At 32.7% G+C, this 14,528-nt stretch overlaps 4 protein-coding genes across 7 annotated transcripts; 2 read left to right on the forward strand and 2 right to left on the reverse strand.

The window, feature by feature from the left end:
* The first annotated feature begins 8 nt into the window (after positions 1 to 8).
* LOC123710268 (RNA exonuclease 5) lies at positions 9 to 2,029 on the forward strand. The gene is made up of 2 exons (XM_045662066.1): positions 9 to 276; positions 363 to 2,029. The coding sequence occupies exons 1-2, from the start codon at positions 216 to 218 to the stop codon at positions 2,018 to 2,020; spliced, it is 1,719 nt and encodes a 572-aa protein (XP_045518022.1). The 5' UTR covers positions 9 to 215; the 3' UTR covers positions 2,021 to 2,029.
* A 385-nt stretch (positions 2,030 to 2,414) lies between these two features.
* LOC123709901 lies at positions 2,415 to 9,284 on the reverse strand. Of its 4 annotated transcripts, none has more exons than XM_045661502.1 (4): positions 8,804 to 9,284; positions 7,054 to 7,260; positions 3,501 to 3,750; positions 2,415 to 2,585 (listed from the first exon to the last, which is right to left on the reverse strand). In XM_045661502.1, the coding sequence occupies exons 1-4, from the start codon at positions 8,856 to 8,858 to the stop codon at positions 2,432 to 2,434; spliced, it is 666 nt and encodes a 221-aa protein (XP_045517458.1). In that variant the 5' UTR covers positions 8,859 to 9,284; the 3' UTR covers positions 2,415 to 2,431. The 4 variants fall into 4 exon arrangements, with proteins under 4 accessions (XP_045517458.1, XP_045517457.1, XP_045517459.1 ...); XM_045661501.1 differs by having other exon boundaries at positions 7,054 to 7,266; XM_045661503.1 differs by lacking the exon at positions 7,054 to 7,260.
* A 109-nt stretch (positions 9,285 to 9,393) lies between these two features.
* Positions 9,394 to 11,383, reverse strand: LOC123709886 (2-iminobutanoate/2-iminopropanoate deaminase). The gene is made up of 3 exons (XM_045661478.1): positions 11,117 to 11,383; positions 10,344 to 10,570; positions 9,394 to 9,660 (listed from the first exon to the last, which is right to left on the reverse strand). The coding sequence occupies exons 1-3, from the start codon at positions 11,197 to 11,199 to the stop codon at positions 9,518 to 9,520; spliced, it is 453 nt and encodes a 150-aa protein (XP_045517434.1). The 5' UTR covers positions 11,200 to 11,383; the 3' UTR covers positions 9,394 to 9,517.
* A 438-nt stretch (positions 11,384 to 11,821) lies between these two features.
* Positions 11,822 to 13,798, forward strand: LOC123709491. Its single transcript, XM_045660881.1, has 5 exons — positions 11,822 to 12,071; positions 12,182 to 12,351; positions 12,605 to 12,747; positions 13,105 to 13,280; positions 13,387 to 13,798. Exons 1-5 carry the CDS (start codon positions 11,959 to 11,961, stop codon positions 13,796 to 13,798), a joined length of 1,014 nt encoding a protein of 337 aa, XP_045516837.1. The 5' UTR covers positions 11,822 to 11,958.
* Positions 13,799 to 14,528: the final 730 nt, after the last annotated feature.

Below are 14,528 nucleotides of genomic sequence, written 5' to 3' on the forward strand. Positions count from 1 at the left end.
TGGTCCCTACTTCCTAGAGATTAGAGAAGACAAGATTACTGTGCTGCAATGTTTAGAAGTTGGAATGTGATTATTTTTGTAACTTTATCAAAAAATAAATATATGTAGTTTACGACTAACTTCATAAAAATCCTTATTGTATTATGTATTAGAAACTATAATAACCATTATTAGCAGAAACATTTTTATAAAACTAACCTCAAATTGAAAATATTATGATGAGTCTCTCCTACGAGCCCTGCAAGAAAAAGGCACGTAGAGATGTTCAAAGTAAATGTAAGTAAAATTTAAATATTAGTTTTCATAGTTAATTTACTTAAAACAATTGTTTTCATCGTGAAAAATGTACTATGTGTTTTCAGATAATAGAAGAAAAAATAAGGTAGAAGTTTCAGTTGAAGAAAAAATTTATGCAAAACCTCCTAAGAAACATACTCCGAAATTTCGTTTAAAATCAGCTGGCCATATAGCATCACTTGAGACACCATTAAATGAAAGAATTCCTATACTTTTAACAGACATTCAGCACTTGCTTCTACATTCATTGTTGGGAAATTTAAACATAACTCAATCACCAAGGTGGTATACTATAGACAAATGCAATCATGTGTGCCAAACAACATGTCTTATAATTGAGGGTATTTCAATAAATCAATTAGAAGAACATAAAGAAAAATTAATTAATATAAATACTATCTTTGAGAATTTTGTTGAAATCTTAACACCATCAGTATACAATGGTTCCCTTGTTAAAGAATTAGCATTGGTGCCCCTTTCAGAAACAGAGAAAGAATGCATTATACAGAAATATGGAAGCTTGAATTTAGCTTTAGAAGTCCGGAAAGATCTTATGGTTATGATGAGAGCTGTATTTCCTATCGACGAAGACATTGAAGATAAAATAGTACAGATAGAATGTGAGGATAAGTTCCCTAGAACTCAACTACTGTTATCTGCTTGGCAATTGATTGAGGAAAATTACCCAGTCCCTTTGAAAGGCAAGTTGAAAAATATATACTCTGATTATGTTTTCTCTAAAGAAGAGTATAAAGCCGTTACAGCTGATTCTCCTATGTTTGGGCTTGATTGTGAAATGTGCATTACAAATGTTGGATCAGAACTGACTCGAATCTCAGTTGTAGATGAGAAATACAAATTGGTGTATGAGTCACTGGTTAAACCCTATAACAACATTACAGATTATTTAACTAGGTATTCTGGTATTTCAGAATCTTCTTTAGAAAATGTTACCAAAAGATTGGAAGATGTTCAGAAAGACTTACGTGAATTATTACCACCTGATGCTATACTGGTTGGTCAATCACTTAACTCTGACTTACATGCTTTAAAAATGTTTCATCCTTATGTAATTGATACTAGTTTAATATATAATTTTACTGGTGAAAGAACACGGAAGTCCAAATTAAAGATATTAGTTAAGGAGTTTTTGAATATGGATATACAAACAAATAAGAATGGTCATTGTTCAATAGAGGATTCAATAGCAGCTCTTAAATTAGTTCAATTAAAACTAAGCAAATTTATTGAATTTGGAGATGCTGTGCATACTAATAGACAGAGCTATAAAGAAAATGTTGTAAGATTATCTACAAAATCTGATTATGCATTATCAATTTTTAATCATATTATTGAGCAGAAAAAGACATCTCTGGTAGTGGGATGTGATGATATCACAGGGGACTATCATACTTACTTAACACAAGCAAAAGACAGTATGAGTACACAGTTAAAAAAGAGTAAACCTAAAAAAGTAAAACTTAGTACCGTTGATACAGTAACTGATGTTATCACTACTGTTACTGAAGCTGCAAATGATTACAATTTAATTATGGCTCATTTGAAACAAAATTCAACTCTACAGTCTTGTGATGCAACAAATATTGATGAATGGGTCAAAAATATTTGGAGCAGTCTGAAGGATTCTGCTTTATTTGTTGTTGTTTTTAGTGGTACTACTGCTGAAAATGGAGTTGCTATGATAAGAGTAAAAAATTTATAAAGTAAATTACTTGGTGTTTAAAATTATTGCTATCCTTAAATAGTTGTAGATAATAATAGACAATGAAATTCAGTCACCACAAACAGCAATGATTAGAAATTAATGAGTGTAGGTTTTTCTTACATGGATGAAACTGTAGTAATTATAAACTACAACAATTAAATTGTATGCACAACAGTCAAGCTAAGTACTAACATAAGCTAGTCAAGTAAAGGTTGGATTGCTTAAAACATTTTAAGCCTTATTAATTAGAATCTTTTTTAAATCTATATTTCAAATCAAGTTTATATATATATAGGCCTATTAAATTAAACCTAAAATTATTTTGGTATATATTGGTAAGAAAATAGATGTGAAGTTGAAGAAAAAATTTTCAAAAACCGTATGACGAAACTTTATTTAAGAGATATGTTATTTGGTAAGGGAGTATATTTGCCCAGTGACAGGGTCCACGGCGAGAGAAGGTGGAAGTTCTGCAGCTATATCTGCCAAAGCCTCCCAACGAGTGGACCGGCTCTCAGACTGCGTTGGACTTTCATGTTCTAAAATGTTCTTTACGTCGTCCCTAAAACATAAAATAAATAAATCGTTCTCTGTAAAATAAATTAACTGTAGACTGAACATTTACTATAACAACGTTAGTTTTTTTTATCTGTATGGTTACAAGATTTACAATATAAAAAAACTGCTATAATTTAATGTTACGTTAGGTATTCAGTATTAATAATGTATAGTATAACATATAAATTTACGACTTAAGGTTGACTCAGTAGTCATCATGCTACGAAATCTCAACCAACCAAAATTATGCAACGGTACGCTTTGGTGATTGGAAAACTGATGGTGAATGTGATACACACGACAATACTCAAAGGTGAGGAAGTTCTCATTCCGAGGATTCCGATGTTGCCAATCGATTTACCCTTTGAAATCAATTTCAAGATCCGTCTTGGATTCGCCATGACGATTAATAAGTCACAAGGACAATCCTTGAGGGTTTGTGGTCTAAATCTAGAAAATGCATGTTTTTCTCATGGTCAGTTGTTTGTGGCATGTTCACGTGTCGGCAAACCTGATGGTTTGTATGTAGAACATATATGCTGATGCTTTATATGTTCTTGCGTCGGATTATAAAACAAAAAATGTTGTATATTAAAAAGTGCTTTAACATGCAGTATCGCAATATTAGCGCTAGAGAGGAGGCCTAATGTTTTAAACTTCCATTCTTCTTCCGCAACGGCAAGCAATAAAACATTTCTGTATTTGCAATAAATGTTGTATTAATTTTATTACCTTAATGTAATCCTAAATTAATTTTAACGAAATTTAACACGATATTATTAGACTGTTAGGCGGAACCAATTTTACCGGGTCAGCTAGTATTTTATAAATAGAAGCTTTAAAATATACATTACTTTGCTCCTTTAATTTAGATAATAATTGTTAACTAAAATTAAATTACCTTTATTTATTAACTTACTTTTCTTCTATATTTTCATTAACTATTTCAGGAGTTTTATTGTTTGCTGGTATAATTTCCTCTTTTGTTGAAACATTCTCAGGTTCTGGATCATTCCTTGCAGCATCTGCTTCTTGTGATTCTTCTAATTTTTCATCTTCTACTACATTATTCACTAAAACTTGATCTACTACTTCGATAAACGTCTTTAATTTTTTCTCTGTTTGAACAATGTTTTTCTGACTATCACTGTTTATACAATTGTCTATACCTGAAATTATTAAAATAAATTGAAATATTTTGTATACTTTGCTTTTAGGAATTTTGTCGAATTTAACTGCATCATGTGGCCAATATATTCGGAAACGGTTGTAGGTATACGAAGGTGTTTTAAGACACCCATTTCATGTCGCTACAAAATTCTATGTGAAAGTTTTAAATTGTAGTTTCTGACTAAAGTAAATGTCAAATTAGTTATTGATTCCTACGACCATGTTTTCTTAACCCGCCTTTCTTGAAACGTAACTTATTTAATTCGTCGATTCCCGAAGTAAAAAAATACTGTCAGAAAATATCAAATTCACATCAACTTTTTAGACAAAATTTTCAAACGCACTTGCTAAAGGACTTAACACCACAACTAAATCAATGACCATCAAATAAATTTTATATTTAGATTACAGTAATTTTATTAAAAACACGATCCTCAAAACCGGAGGTTTCGACTACAATAACCTTAGGTTTACTAAGGTTCATAAAATACGTTATACCTATATAGGCTAACTAATTATAGAATTGCGTTTCCGAAACGTTTAGGGAGCGAAAGTAATATTAATTTTATTGAGAGGACAAGTTCAGGTACAGGTGATTGACCGCCCGCGTAATCGCGGTATTATGGCGAGTTAATATAGCGTTTCTATTAAATTCGAGTAGAAAATGTGAATAATTTTGGTATTTACAATTTTCTTAAGCTGAAAATGAATAAATAGAATACTAAAATAAATTCGAAAAGTTTGGTACCTGTGGCAATGTACCTTTAATACTGGCAGCATTTTATCGCTATATTGCGAAAGGTAGGTTTTTATTCGTTGAGAGAGGAAAGCACCAAGCTCTGGCGTCACTGGTATTTAAATGTTTAATTAGCGCCTGTGCACTTGTACCCACCACCCAAGAGTCTCTAGTGAGAATGGAACATAATCAAAGTTGGAGTAAAAAACTTATATGGAAAATATATATTTTTGTTTTTATTTTCCGCCTGCTCTGCGTGCACCAGCTTTTGTGCTTGTCCAAGGGAGGTGAGACGGGGCTAACGTCTCTACACAAGTAGCATCTCATACCAAAGCCCGTCTCATCCTCCAAGTGATCTAAGACAAACCATCCTGCCAGTTGGTTTCTAAATGGCTGGAAATATTCCAGACGTAGGCAAGAGAGCGGTGCATGATGCCGTTGAGCGCGGTGTGGTGAGAAAAGCGGCCCGAAATCTTTTGGCAATGGAGGCCATGGTGCCAGTTTGGTATGTACTGCAATTATGGGCACGCAAAAACTTTCTGACACTACATGATGATTTCCTGGGGTTCTTCTTCAAAGAAACATTCGAAATCATTACAAGTTATTTGATTTCACATTATCATCAAGGGCGCTTTTATAATAATTTAAAATACGACAATTACCGGGTAGTATTTCTGATAGAAGAATCGGGCATTGCATTAATAGGTACTAATTAAGCACGTAAAGTATTTTAAAGGATGACGTGTAAAACCAATAAATAATAACTCTCTAAGTTTAGTTACTAGCAATAATAATATAATATTACTAACAATAGTAATACTAATGTATTTTCACTTTAAGGTGATTTTAAATAGCAGCACCGAACTTGCACTATCATCTGATAATTTTAGATTAATAAAAAAAACAACCACTTCGGTTGTTTTAAGTCATGCAAGAAAAGCATTTATCAATTCCAGTAATCCTTTATAGTGTTGTGCTGTGCATTCGGCTTTTCTGTTCGGCTGCTTTAATCTTACATTTGTAATAAAAACTTTAGGCAACGTATAGGGATAATTGTAGATACTAACGATTTTTACGAATATTAAAGAAAAGCAGAATGTGAATTTATAAAACGATTTTATAATATATAGCTACAAATATTTAAATTCTTTTAAAGTAGATTCCCAAAAAATGTAGATTATGCAAATTCTTCAGCTCTATATAAAATAAATATTACTACTAAAATAAAATAACTGTATGTGATAAGTGAATGTTCTGTTCATAAATACATATAATACTTTTTAATGCTTACGTTGAACGTATACCTTTAGAACTAAAAAGTATTTGAAGGTTACTTTGAAATTAATTTAAAACACGCACCTACTTACAAGTAGCAGGTACATATATTAGTAGCATAATAAGGCTAGTTTATGCTTAGTTTTTGCATATCTAAATACCAACTCGCTTTAAATAGCAAATTGCGCCCTCGCTTTTGTTTCCTTTTCATTTAAATATACATTTATACAAAGTGAGGTGTTTGCAATGTCACGTTTGTTTATTTCGTACTACGTTATTTCGTTGATATACCAGCTACAGATTGTGTTAACTTTTTTTTTCATGTTATGGTAATAGTTTTGACTTTACGCCAGTTTCAAGTAAAAGGTTGGGAAACTACACACAAGAAAAAAAAAAGAAAAAAAGGTTAGCTCAATTACTTAGTTTTAGTTAAGTTGCCTTTGTGGCTTAGTTGTACAAGTACTTGTTTGCAATATGTTTAATCTACAGCTACTAGCAGTTGCACTGCCCCAGCATGAGGGTACCTAGGTGCCGCTCGTCCCCTAAAAAGAAGTTAAGCAAGCCTACTACACCAGAGTCTGGCGCAGTGGAAAATCATCGTTGGCATAATATCCGAGCTTTACATAATATTGGGTAGAGCAAACTGAGACCTCAATGGCTTGACTCGCAATACCTGTCCCACTGGGTCCTTTGCTGGGAAGTCCTGACGGGGGTTAAGTCCCTATCAGATCACCGTTATATCCGGTTTCATACTCGGTCCCCGTCATAATATCTGGAAATCAGCTCGAGTTTGTCAAAACAGGGCCTAAGCTTAGGTTGGTTTCATGGCGCTCTAACGGATGGCCCTGGCTGTGCTAAGGTCAATTCCACATCATTCATGGCCATAGTGGACAGTGATTTCAACGGCTGATCCCGTTGCTGGATGCGTAGAAGTCAATCACGCTGTTACCTTGGGTGATCGCTGGTGGCGCCGTGGGGTATTACTGCGCAGCAGCGAGTTCTACTTAACCCTTTCCACGAGGCAGCCGTGCCACGGGAGGATATACGTAATGCATTTACCCACGAAAAAAACGGCATTGAGAGAAACAAGGTCTGAAGTGCATTGCATGATTATACGAGATCATAAAGAGGATCTTTCCTACTAAGCGATTAGCCCGAGTGAAAAGCTTTATTTGCCCCTGATTGATTGTATATTAGCTCGCAAAAGTGCAATTAAAAGTCCATCAAGAAGCATTAATTGATATAAATAAAAAGTTTGCAAAGCATACTTATGTTCAAGATACTAACAAACCTTTGGCTGACCAATCCGAGTCGTTGTTTAAAAATATAGAATTATAACTAGGTAATTGTAGGTTTTCATTTATTTTATCACTTTTCGGAAGCATGTCAGAAGAATAGTGGCTGTTCAAACTCAAGTGATTCTTGTGATTAACATCTGTATTCTGGACTTTTTCCTCTATTGAATAATGTTCATTATTTGTCTCCGATTTGGCGCCATCTAAAACTAAAATTTATTTAGATTGTATGTTAGCCCATCTAAATCGTTAAACAGATTTTTTGGGATTCCAATTCTCTAAATCCCTTGTACTTGTCCCTATATAATTGTCTTTAAATTCCTTTTTCGTAAAACCTAATTAAATTGTGTAGAATTTTATACTCATAGAGTGTGTATTAACTAAGGTCAGTAGATACTATCTACTAAAAGCATAATTTGTGCTGGCAGTATTAAGTGTACTCCCTTGATTGACATATAGACACCTAAATGCCTTACGTCTCATGCTATGCTATAATTAGATATTGATTCAGTCTTTAGTTAAGCTATCAAGATTTTAGAATCTACAAGGTAACAAAGAAAAGACTGAGTTTCAAAATGGTTTTCAATTGTCTAGCAATGCAGTTGTATCTTAAGCATTAATCCTTTTTTCAGCTTAAATTATTGCTTCTTCCAAAAAAAGTTATAATGTTTTAGACTCGTAGAGAAATTTAATTACAAAAAAGTGCGTTTACCGAATTTGGAAGACAAATAGAGGTTTTAGATTATTTCTGTCTTTCGTTACCTAGATACAGTAGAAAGGGACATGCATGTAAAAAGTTTGCGATAAGAAAAAGTGGTATGTTCGTTCTCTAGATAGTAAGGGGTGGTAAAGTCATTGTTTCCGACGAACACAGTTGCGGCACTTAACATTTCCTCGAAGGAAGACGACAGCAAAAGTAAGATAAAGTATTACGTTATTTTTAAGTCAATTTTTTTTAGGTATTTTCTCAAATTAGCTATATTATATAATATACTTTAATGTGATGAATTAAAAGTGATTATAAATAAATTAATAGTTATACTTACTAATAAATTTATTTACGTATAGTAACATGGACTTAGCTTATTATATTATTCGAATTTCATATAAAAATCTCAATTAAAGCAAGAAAATGTTACAAGCCACTTAACACCTTAATTTGTAAAAACTTCTTGTTAAATGTGAAACTATGCCTATGAACAATTTTTATACAGAGTTGCAAATCGTAGGTACCTAATTAACGCTAGTCGCCGAAACAAATGAAATTAGTTAATTGCCTAAAGCAAGGATATTTCCAGGACTGGAAAGGCTACCTTAAACTTTGAGTAATAAAATTAACAAGTAGAGTTTATTTGGTAATTACTATTAACGAGAAAACAGGTCCTATAATAAGCGATATCGTATTCGTCTATCGTACATTTCATTGTGTGGAAGTACAAATAACAACCAGTTTAGTACAAAAGATTTATGTTTACATATAGATCTATAAATATTTTTTCAGTTATTTATGAAGTTTCGACAGGAGAATAATATACAGAAATTGAGTAAACCAAAACAGATTATAGCCGCGATAATATCAACGATTACGATATGAAAATGTGTCAACCGGCATAAATTTGTCGCACCTTTAGGAATAATTGCAAGTCTTTCTCCCGTCATGTACTGCTTTAACAAAGTATAAATATTTGATTTAACATTAAGCGTAATGTGAACTACAATGCTCTATTTAGTTTTGTTTTGTTGTACCTGTTGCATCACTCTGAGCGTCTGTCATAACTGGAGCGCTGCTGGTGCAGCCCATGGTTTGTGCAGCTTTATGCCATTTTCAATTTACGAGTACGTGTGGGTAAGTTTTTACTTGAACGTCACAAGTCTGCGAGTTAACTACTTGAACTAAACTCGACTGCGCACTCAAGATTGTATCGTATATATACCCATTAGGTACGCCGTACGGGAGGAACAAGCCCACTCAGCTGACCTCGCCACTCGCAACCCCCTTCGCGTTTTTCAAATTAAACGAGTGTAAAGCATTCTTCCACACTGACGCAATTACTGTTGAGATTTTGTTTTTAATACAACCTTCGTGCATAAATTCTTTTGTTGAAACGAACGAACCAGCTAATTATAATAACTTAGCACTTAACTCAATAGTAAAACTTGTAGTAAACGCTCTATAAATAGCCACATAATTCAATCATTGAAAGGCACAAAAAGGTGACAACTTATTTGATTGTAATAAGGATATGTATCTTTTCTATTTATTACTCACACACTGAGCGAGACATTTTATATTTTTAATAGCAATCTCATTATTAATAATAATAATTTAAAAGATATAAATTTCTAAATATATTTAATTAGAATTTCGTAAAGTATATTTTTGGTTAAATACGAACCATACGAAGAAAATGGATAAAAAATTACATCGAATACATAAATCAAAACAAAGCAAGTTTAAAATTATAGGCGAGCACAGGGACAAGGGCCTGCTTCAGCAATTACTAGGTCCCCGCTGAGGGCAATGGCTTCGATTTCAACGGCTGCTCCGAGCGGTAACCTAGCCACCTGATACGTGGCACGCGCTGGGGGGTCCTTAGGAAAATCTACAACAAAAGGTACATTAACGATACCGTTTCCGTAGTTCAGACTTGCACGCACGTAAACGCACTTGTTTTGTGTAAGCAGTCATTGTTTCGATTTGCGAAGAAACCAAATTTAATGTATCCATTACGAAGGAACTAGACATAGAGGTCAGTTTCTACTCTCTTGAGTATAATGAATACAAATGCGTAACTAATAAATAATTACTATTATAATACTTATTAATGAAACAGTTAATTTAGTATAATTTAAGCACATATAACTCGTAATACAGCATTAGGTATTTATACAAAATGTTGCGAAATTTAGGGTAGAGCTTCCGTCCAACACAAAGATTATTTTCTATTTTATATCGACTTCAAAAAAGAGTATCAGTTTCAACTAGACGTATGTTATCGATGGAATTTAAGTATTATATACGTAGGGCCAAGCATTCCCAGCATATGTGTTAAATAGTATATGTCCACAAATATCTTGGGAATTAAGTCATGTCAACATAGTCTATTGATTTAATATTAGGTATATTCCAATATAGAGAACTGATTTATAAAAAAATGGTTTAGTAGTTTTTGAGATATCATTAACCGCGAATTTTTGAAATGTACATGTAGGTACCAAGGTAATGATAATGCGTTTTATATTTGTTAGATGCAAAACGAATGTTACTATGTATTCAAAAGCTTACATTGGGCATATATTTGATTAACTACTTGAAAGTCGTCTAAATTGGCCAAAAGTATAGTGGTCTTAATGACGCCTGGTAATGACGACCCTCCAGCTTCTAAAACGTGTTTCATATTGTCCAGTGCCTGTCTAGCTTGAGCTTCAGCGCCGCCGCAGACTAATTGAGCTTGTTGATCCAACCCGAGGACTCCAGATATATACAGAGTTTTGCCAGATAGGATTGCTTGGCTAAAATATGTTTTTAATTGAATAGTTGAAGATTTTCTTTACATACTACAGTAGTACAGATAGACAGAAAGTGTACTAATATTAAAACATTCAATATGCGCGAAATTAGATGTACCAAAAATAAAAGTTCTATATACATTTGACTAACATCGAGACATCTACCAACGGACAGCCATCTTTTATTATCTTACTCGACATGATGCTCGTGACATTGATAACCTTTGAAAAGCAGTTTAAAGAACACACAGCCATACTCAGAGTCATACATTAAATTATAATTACAATTATTACCTTAAAAACGGTTACATGCAAATTGAATACCATTAGTTAACAACTGATGTAAGAATAACTGTTTAGATACGATTTTAGTTATAGTGAACTTATTATAAATTAGCGGCATAAATTACCTTTAACAATTAATCAGCGTCTGAGTATGACTGTTTGTATTACGTTTTTACGTTCATATTTAAATCGCTTATTTTACTTGTACTATTACTAAAAAAGTAGTTGTTTTAAAAAAGTAGTTGGATAGTGCATACTGCCAACCTGTATGGTCCAACGGGTTTATAAATTTCCGGAGAAGTGACGATCGTTTTGGTTACTTTGTCAGATCCATCGACTGTGGTCATTTTAATTTCTCGTTCTACTACACGTCTATCCGTTTATTTTATTCTGATGCCGTAATTTAAAGGCTTATACTTTACTGGTATAATTTTATTGCTACGAACTTGTTATCTTTATTTACATGCCTAATAAAAAATTTACTAATGTCATGAATTAATTTTGATGATGTTGGGTGTCAAATTAAAATATCGTACAATAATTGCGAGGATTAAATAAATAAGGTGAAGGTTTTTATAGGCATTAGAAGTATTATATCTACCGATCAGCATTATGCTTTGGTTAAAATAATTCTTTTGAAATACACATTTAGCAATTTGATTAAATTAGTACCATTACTATTTCATGTGCGGTACGCTAGCTTTTTAATCGTTAGTGTTATAATAACATGTAGTGAACCAAAAAATAAATAATAAGGTTTTTATGTAGGGCCCTTAGTGAATTGTTTGCGAACTTACGGGCAGCCTTCTGGATTTTCCTGACTTTAATTCAAAACCGAGTTAAGATTATTGTCTTTATCTGTTTTACTTTTATAAATTATTAATGAACTCTAAAAGCTGACGCCTGACAATGACAATCAATATTTGACACTTGATTGACTTTGATCAGGATTTCGATTTAGTAGGTAGTTAGGTACTAGATATATTTTGAATTTTGAATACTTATTTAAAAGACAATATATTACCTAATTATAATAAAGTCGTTGTAAACTATTATAATTCTGCATTAATTATTCTGATATTCCACGAGATCAAAAATATTTGACTATGGAAGAGAAAAATATGGTAAACATAAGAACTAATAATCGTAACATGCTGCAATTAAATCGTCGGATACATAGGGACGAAATCAATGATGTTCGAAGATCAGTTAGTAATCGGTGAGAATATTTACTTTTTATATATTCCTTTTATACGCATATGCATAAGCAAACACTCTTGAGTCAAAATGTTTGCTGACAATACTAGTAATATACTATTATGACTGTAGGTATACAGCCGAAGATGTATTAGATATTATTAAAAAGCTAAAAACTAAGACGACTATAACATCAAGGGAATTAAATCAGCTTAAAAATGCTCTTATGAATGAACCACATAATATCGAATTAGTGCTTGGTCTACATGGAGCAATAAGAGGTATTGTAGGAGAGTTAACAGGTTTGTAAATATAATATTATGTGCTATATAGACATAAGGCTTACTGCACTATGAGATATCCTGAGATAATAAATTTTGTATTTTCTTGCAACTCCTTGGTTTGGCCACTGAATATTTAATATTGTGCTATAAAGAAAGTTGATTCTTGAAATAGGTCAACTTAATATTGAAAGAACTAGCGTAACTATAAATCTGTGTTGTTTTAATTAGTACTTATTTCATATATAGTGGGTTAAAATATAAATAATTTCAGGAACTAATATAAAAAAGCAATGTGCTGCAGCAGGATGCCTATGTAACTTATCAACAGGGGACAGCAAGGCTTCATTTAACATCTGTCGAGCTGCTGGCACCTATTTAGTGGCAGCTGTTGATAATATGGCTGCAGAACTAGCAGTAAGATGTTTACAAGTATCACCCATTAAATAATATCAGAACCGGTTGGTAATTGGTACTGATAAAAATTAATAAAAAATTAAAATAAATCTATTCATAAGAGTAACGGCGAACCAAATATACACTGAAACCTAATAACTTATCTTATACTCTTTAAGCAGCAACATCTTTTTTGTGTGTTATAAGCATTTGCAAGTAGTCTTATGTTGCATCCTAAGCTGTAGGTAATAATTGTATAAATTCTTAAATTAAGTCTGTCTTAAGAACAAGGTATGAAAAATTGGGTCCATCAAAGCTCAACTGTATACAAGGAATTTATTATTATTCCATGTACAGTAGATATGCTTTAATTTGCAGGTGACTTGTGTATGGACTTTAGGAAATTTGGCTGCATCGAGTATGAAGACATGTGACATGTTAATCTCACAAGGAGCTTTATCAAAAGTAATAGAAATTCACCCGAATAATGAATTACAAGATGCTTGCTTGTATGCCCTCAAACATTTTGTTTATCAGCTGGGAGATAAGTTAAAGTATGTTCTTTTTCTAGATATATCTGATGCACTATAGTAATATTATATATTGTTTAAATTATAATTATACTTCTGTGCTTTGCATTAAAAAAAATCTCTTTTTTAGGGTAAGTGATCTGCATACTATTGTTGAAGCAATGTCTAAGTTCCAGCTAAATACAGAGTCATGCCAAGTTTTTTTTATACTTTCTTGTCATCAATATTTTACTGAAATCTTAACAGAAGATATTATCTTATTTCTGTTAAAGAATTTGATTAAATACATGGAGGAATATCTATTATGTGAAAAGGCACAACCATCTTGTGAGTTAGGGTATATTTGCAGGACTTTAGCAAATACAAATGAAAAGATATTTGAATACATTCTAGACTTTGTAATGAAAAAAAATGCAAGTGGTTTATGCAAGAAAGTATTATTTATTGAGAATTCATTTGTAAATAATTCATTACTGTGGTTGTTTGGTAACATTTATAATACCTGTAAAGCTAATGAGTTTTTTACTTTAATAGCTAGCTGATTGTAATTGAAAATGTTATTTGTTGGAAATACACAAAAATTAGTAAGAGGCATATGTATTTTTTTACCCAGTTTTTAAAATTATAGCAGAGGCATACAGAAAATCCATCATATTTGTATAAATACATTATATTTTATAAAATTGTATCAAATGAATATTTATATCAAAGATTGCGTTGGTTTGCGAGTGCATTAACGAAATATGTATTGTATCTTAATATGTACTTGGATTATGAATACACATAATACAGTGTAAATTCCATGTAGTGACCCTCGATTTAATGACTAACACCCTAAAGCGTCGAAATCAATTTTCTTTGGTTGGTTTAGATCGTCTTGCATACGAGTACAATGATACGCTCTACATAGCATAATACCCTCATGTTATATTTGCTCAATTTTTTAAGGATCGGATCGGTCTTCAGCACTTCGGTACAGTGCCGAGTACAGGTACCAGAAAAGGCGTGTTAGGAACGAAGGCAACTCAGGAGCACAAGTACGCAGCACAATTGGAGCGATACCATCCGGGCCGCTCTACTTGTGAATGTCTAAGAAAGATAGTGCTTTGCGGACAGCACGTTGCCGAAATGTGATAGGAACCCTTTCGAGCAGGGAATCTGTAGCCGTTTGAATGTGCTCGATGAGTCGGTTAGTTTCGTTATTTCCGCTATGGGACGTATACAGGCACGCATAGATTCGCGGATGGTCATCGCAGTCCACGCGCAGCCAGA

This window comes from Pieris brassicae, chromosome 5 (genome assembly GCF_905147105.1).
Source record: "Pieris brassicae chromosome 5, ilPieBrab1.1, whole genome shotgun sequence".
In the NCBI taxonomy this organism is placed as follows: domain Eukaryota; kingdom Metazoa; phylum Arthropoda; class Insecta; order Lepidoptera; family Pieridae; genus Pieris; species Pieris brassicae.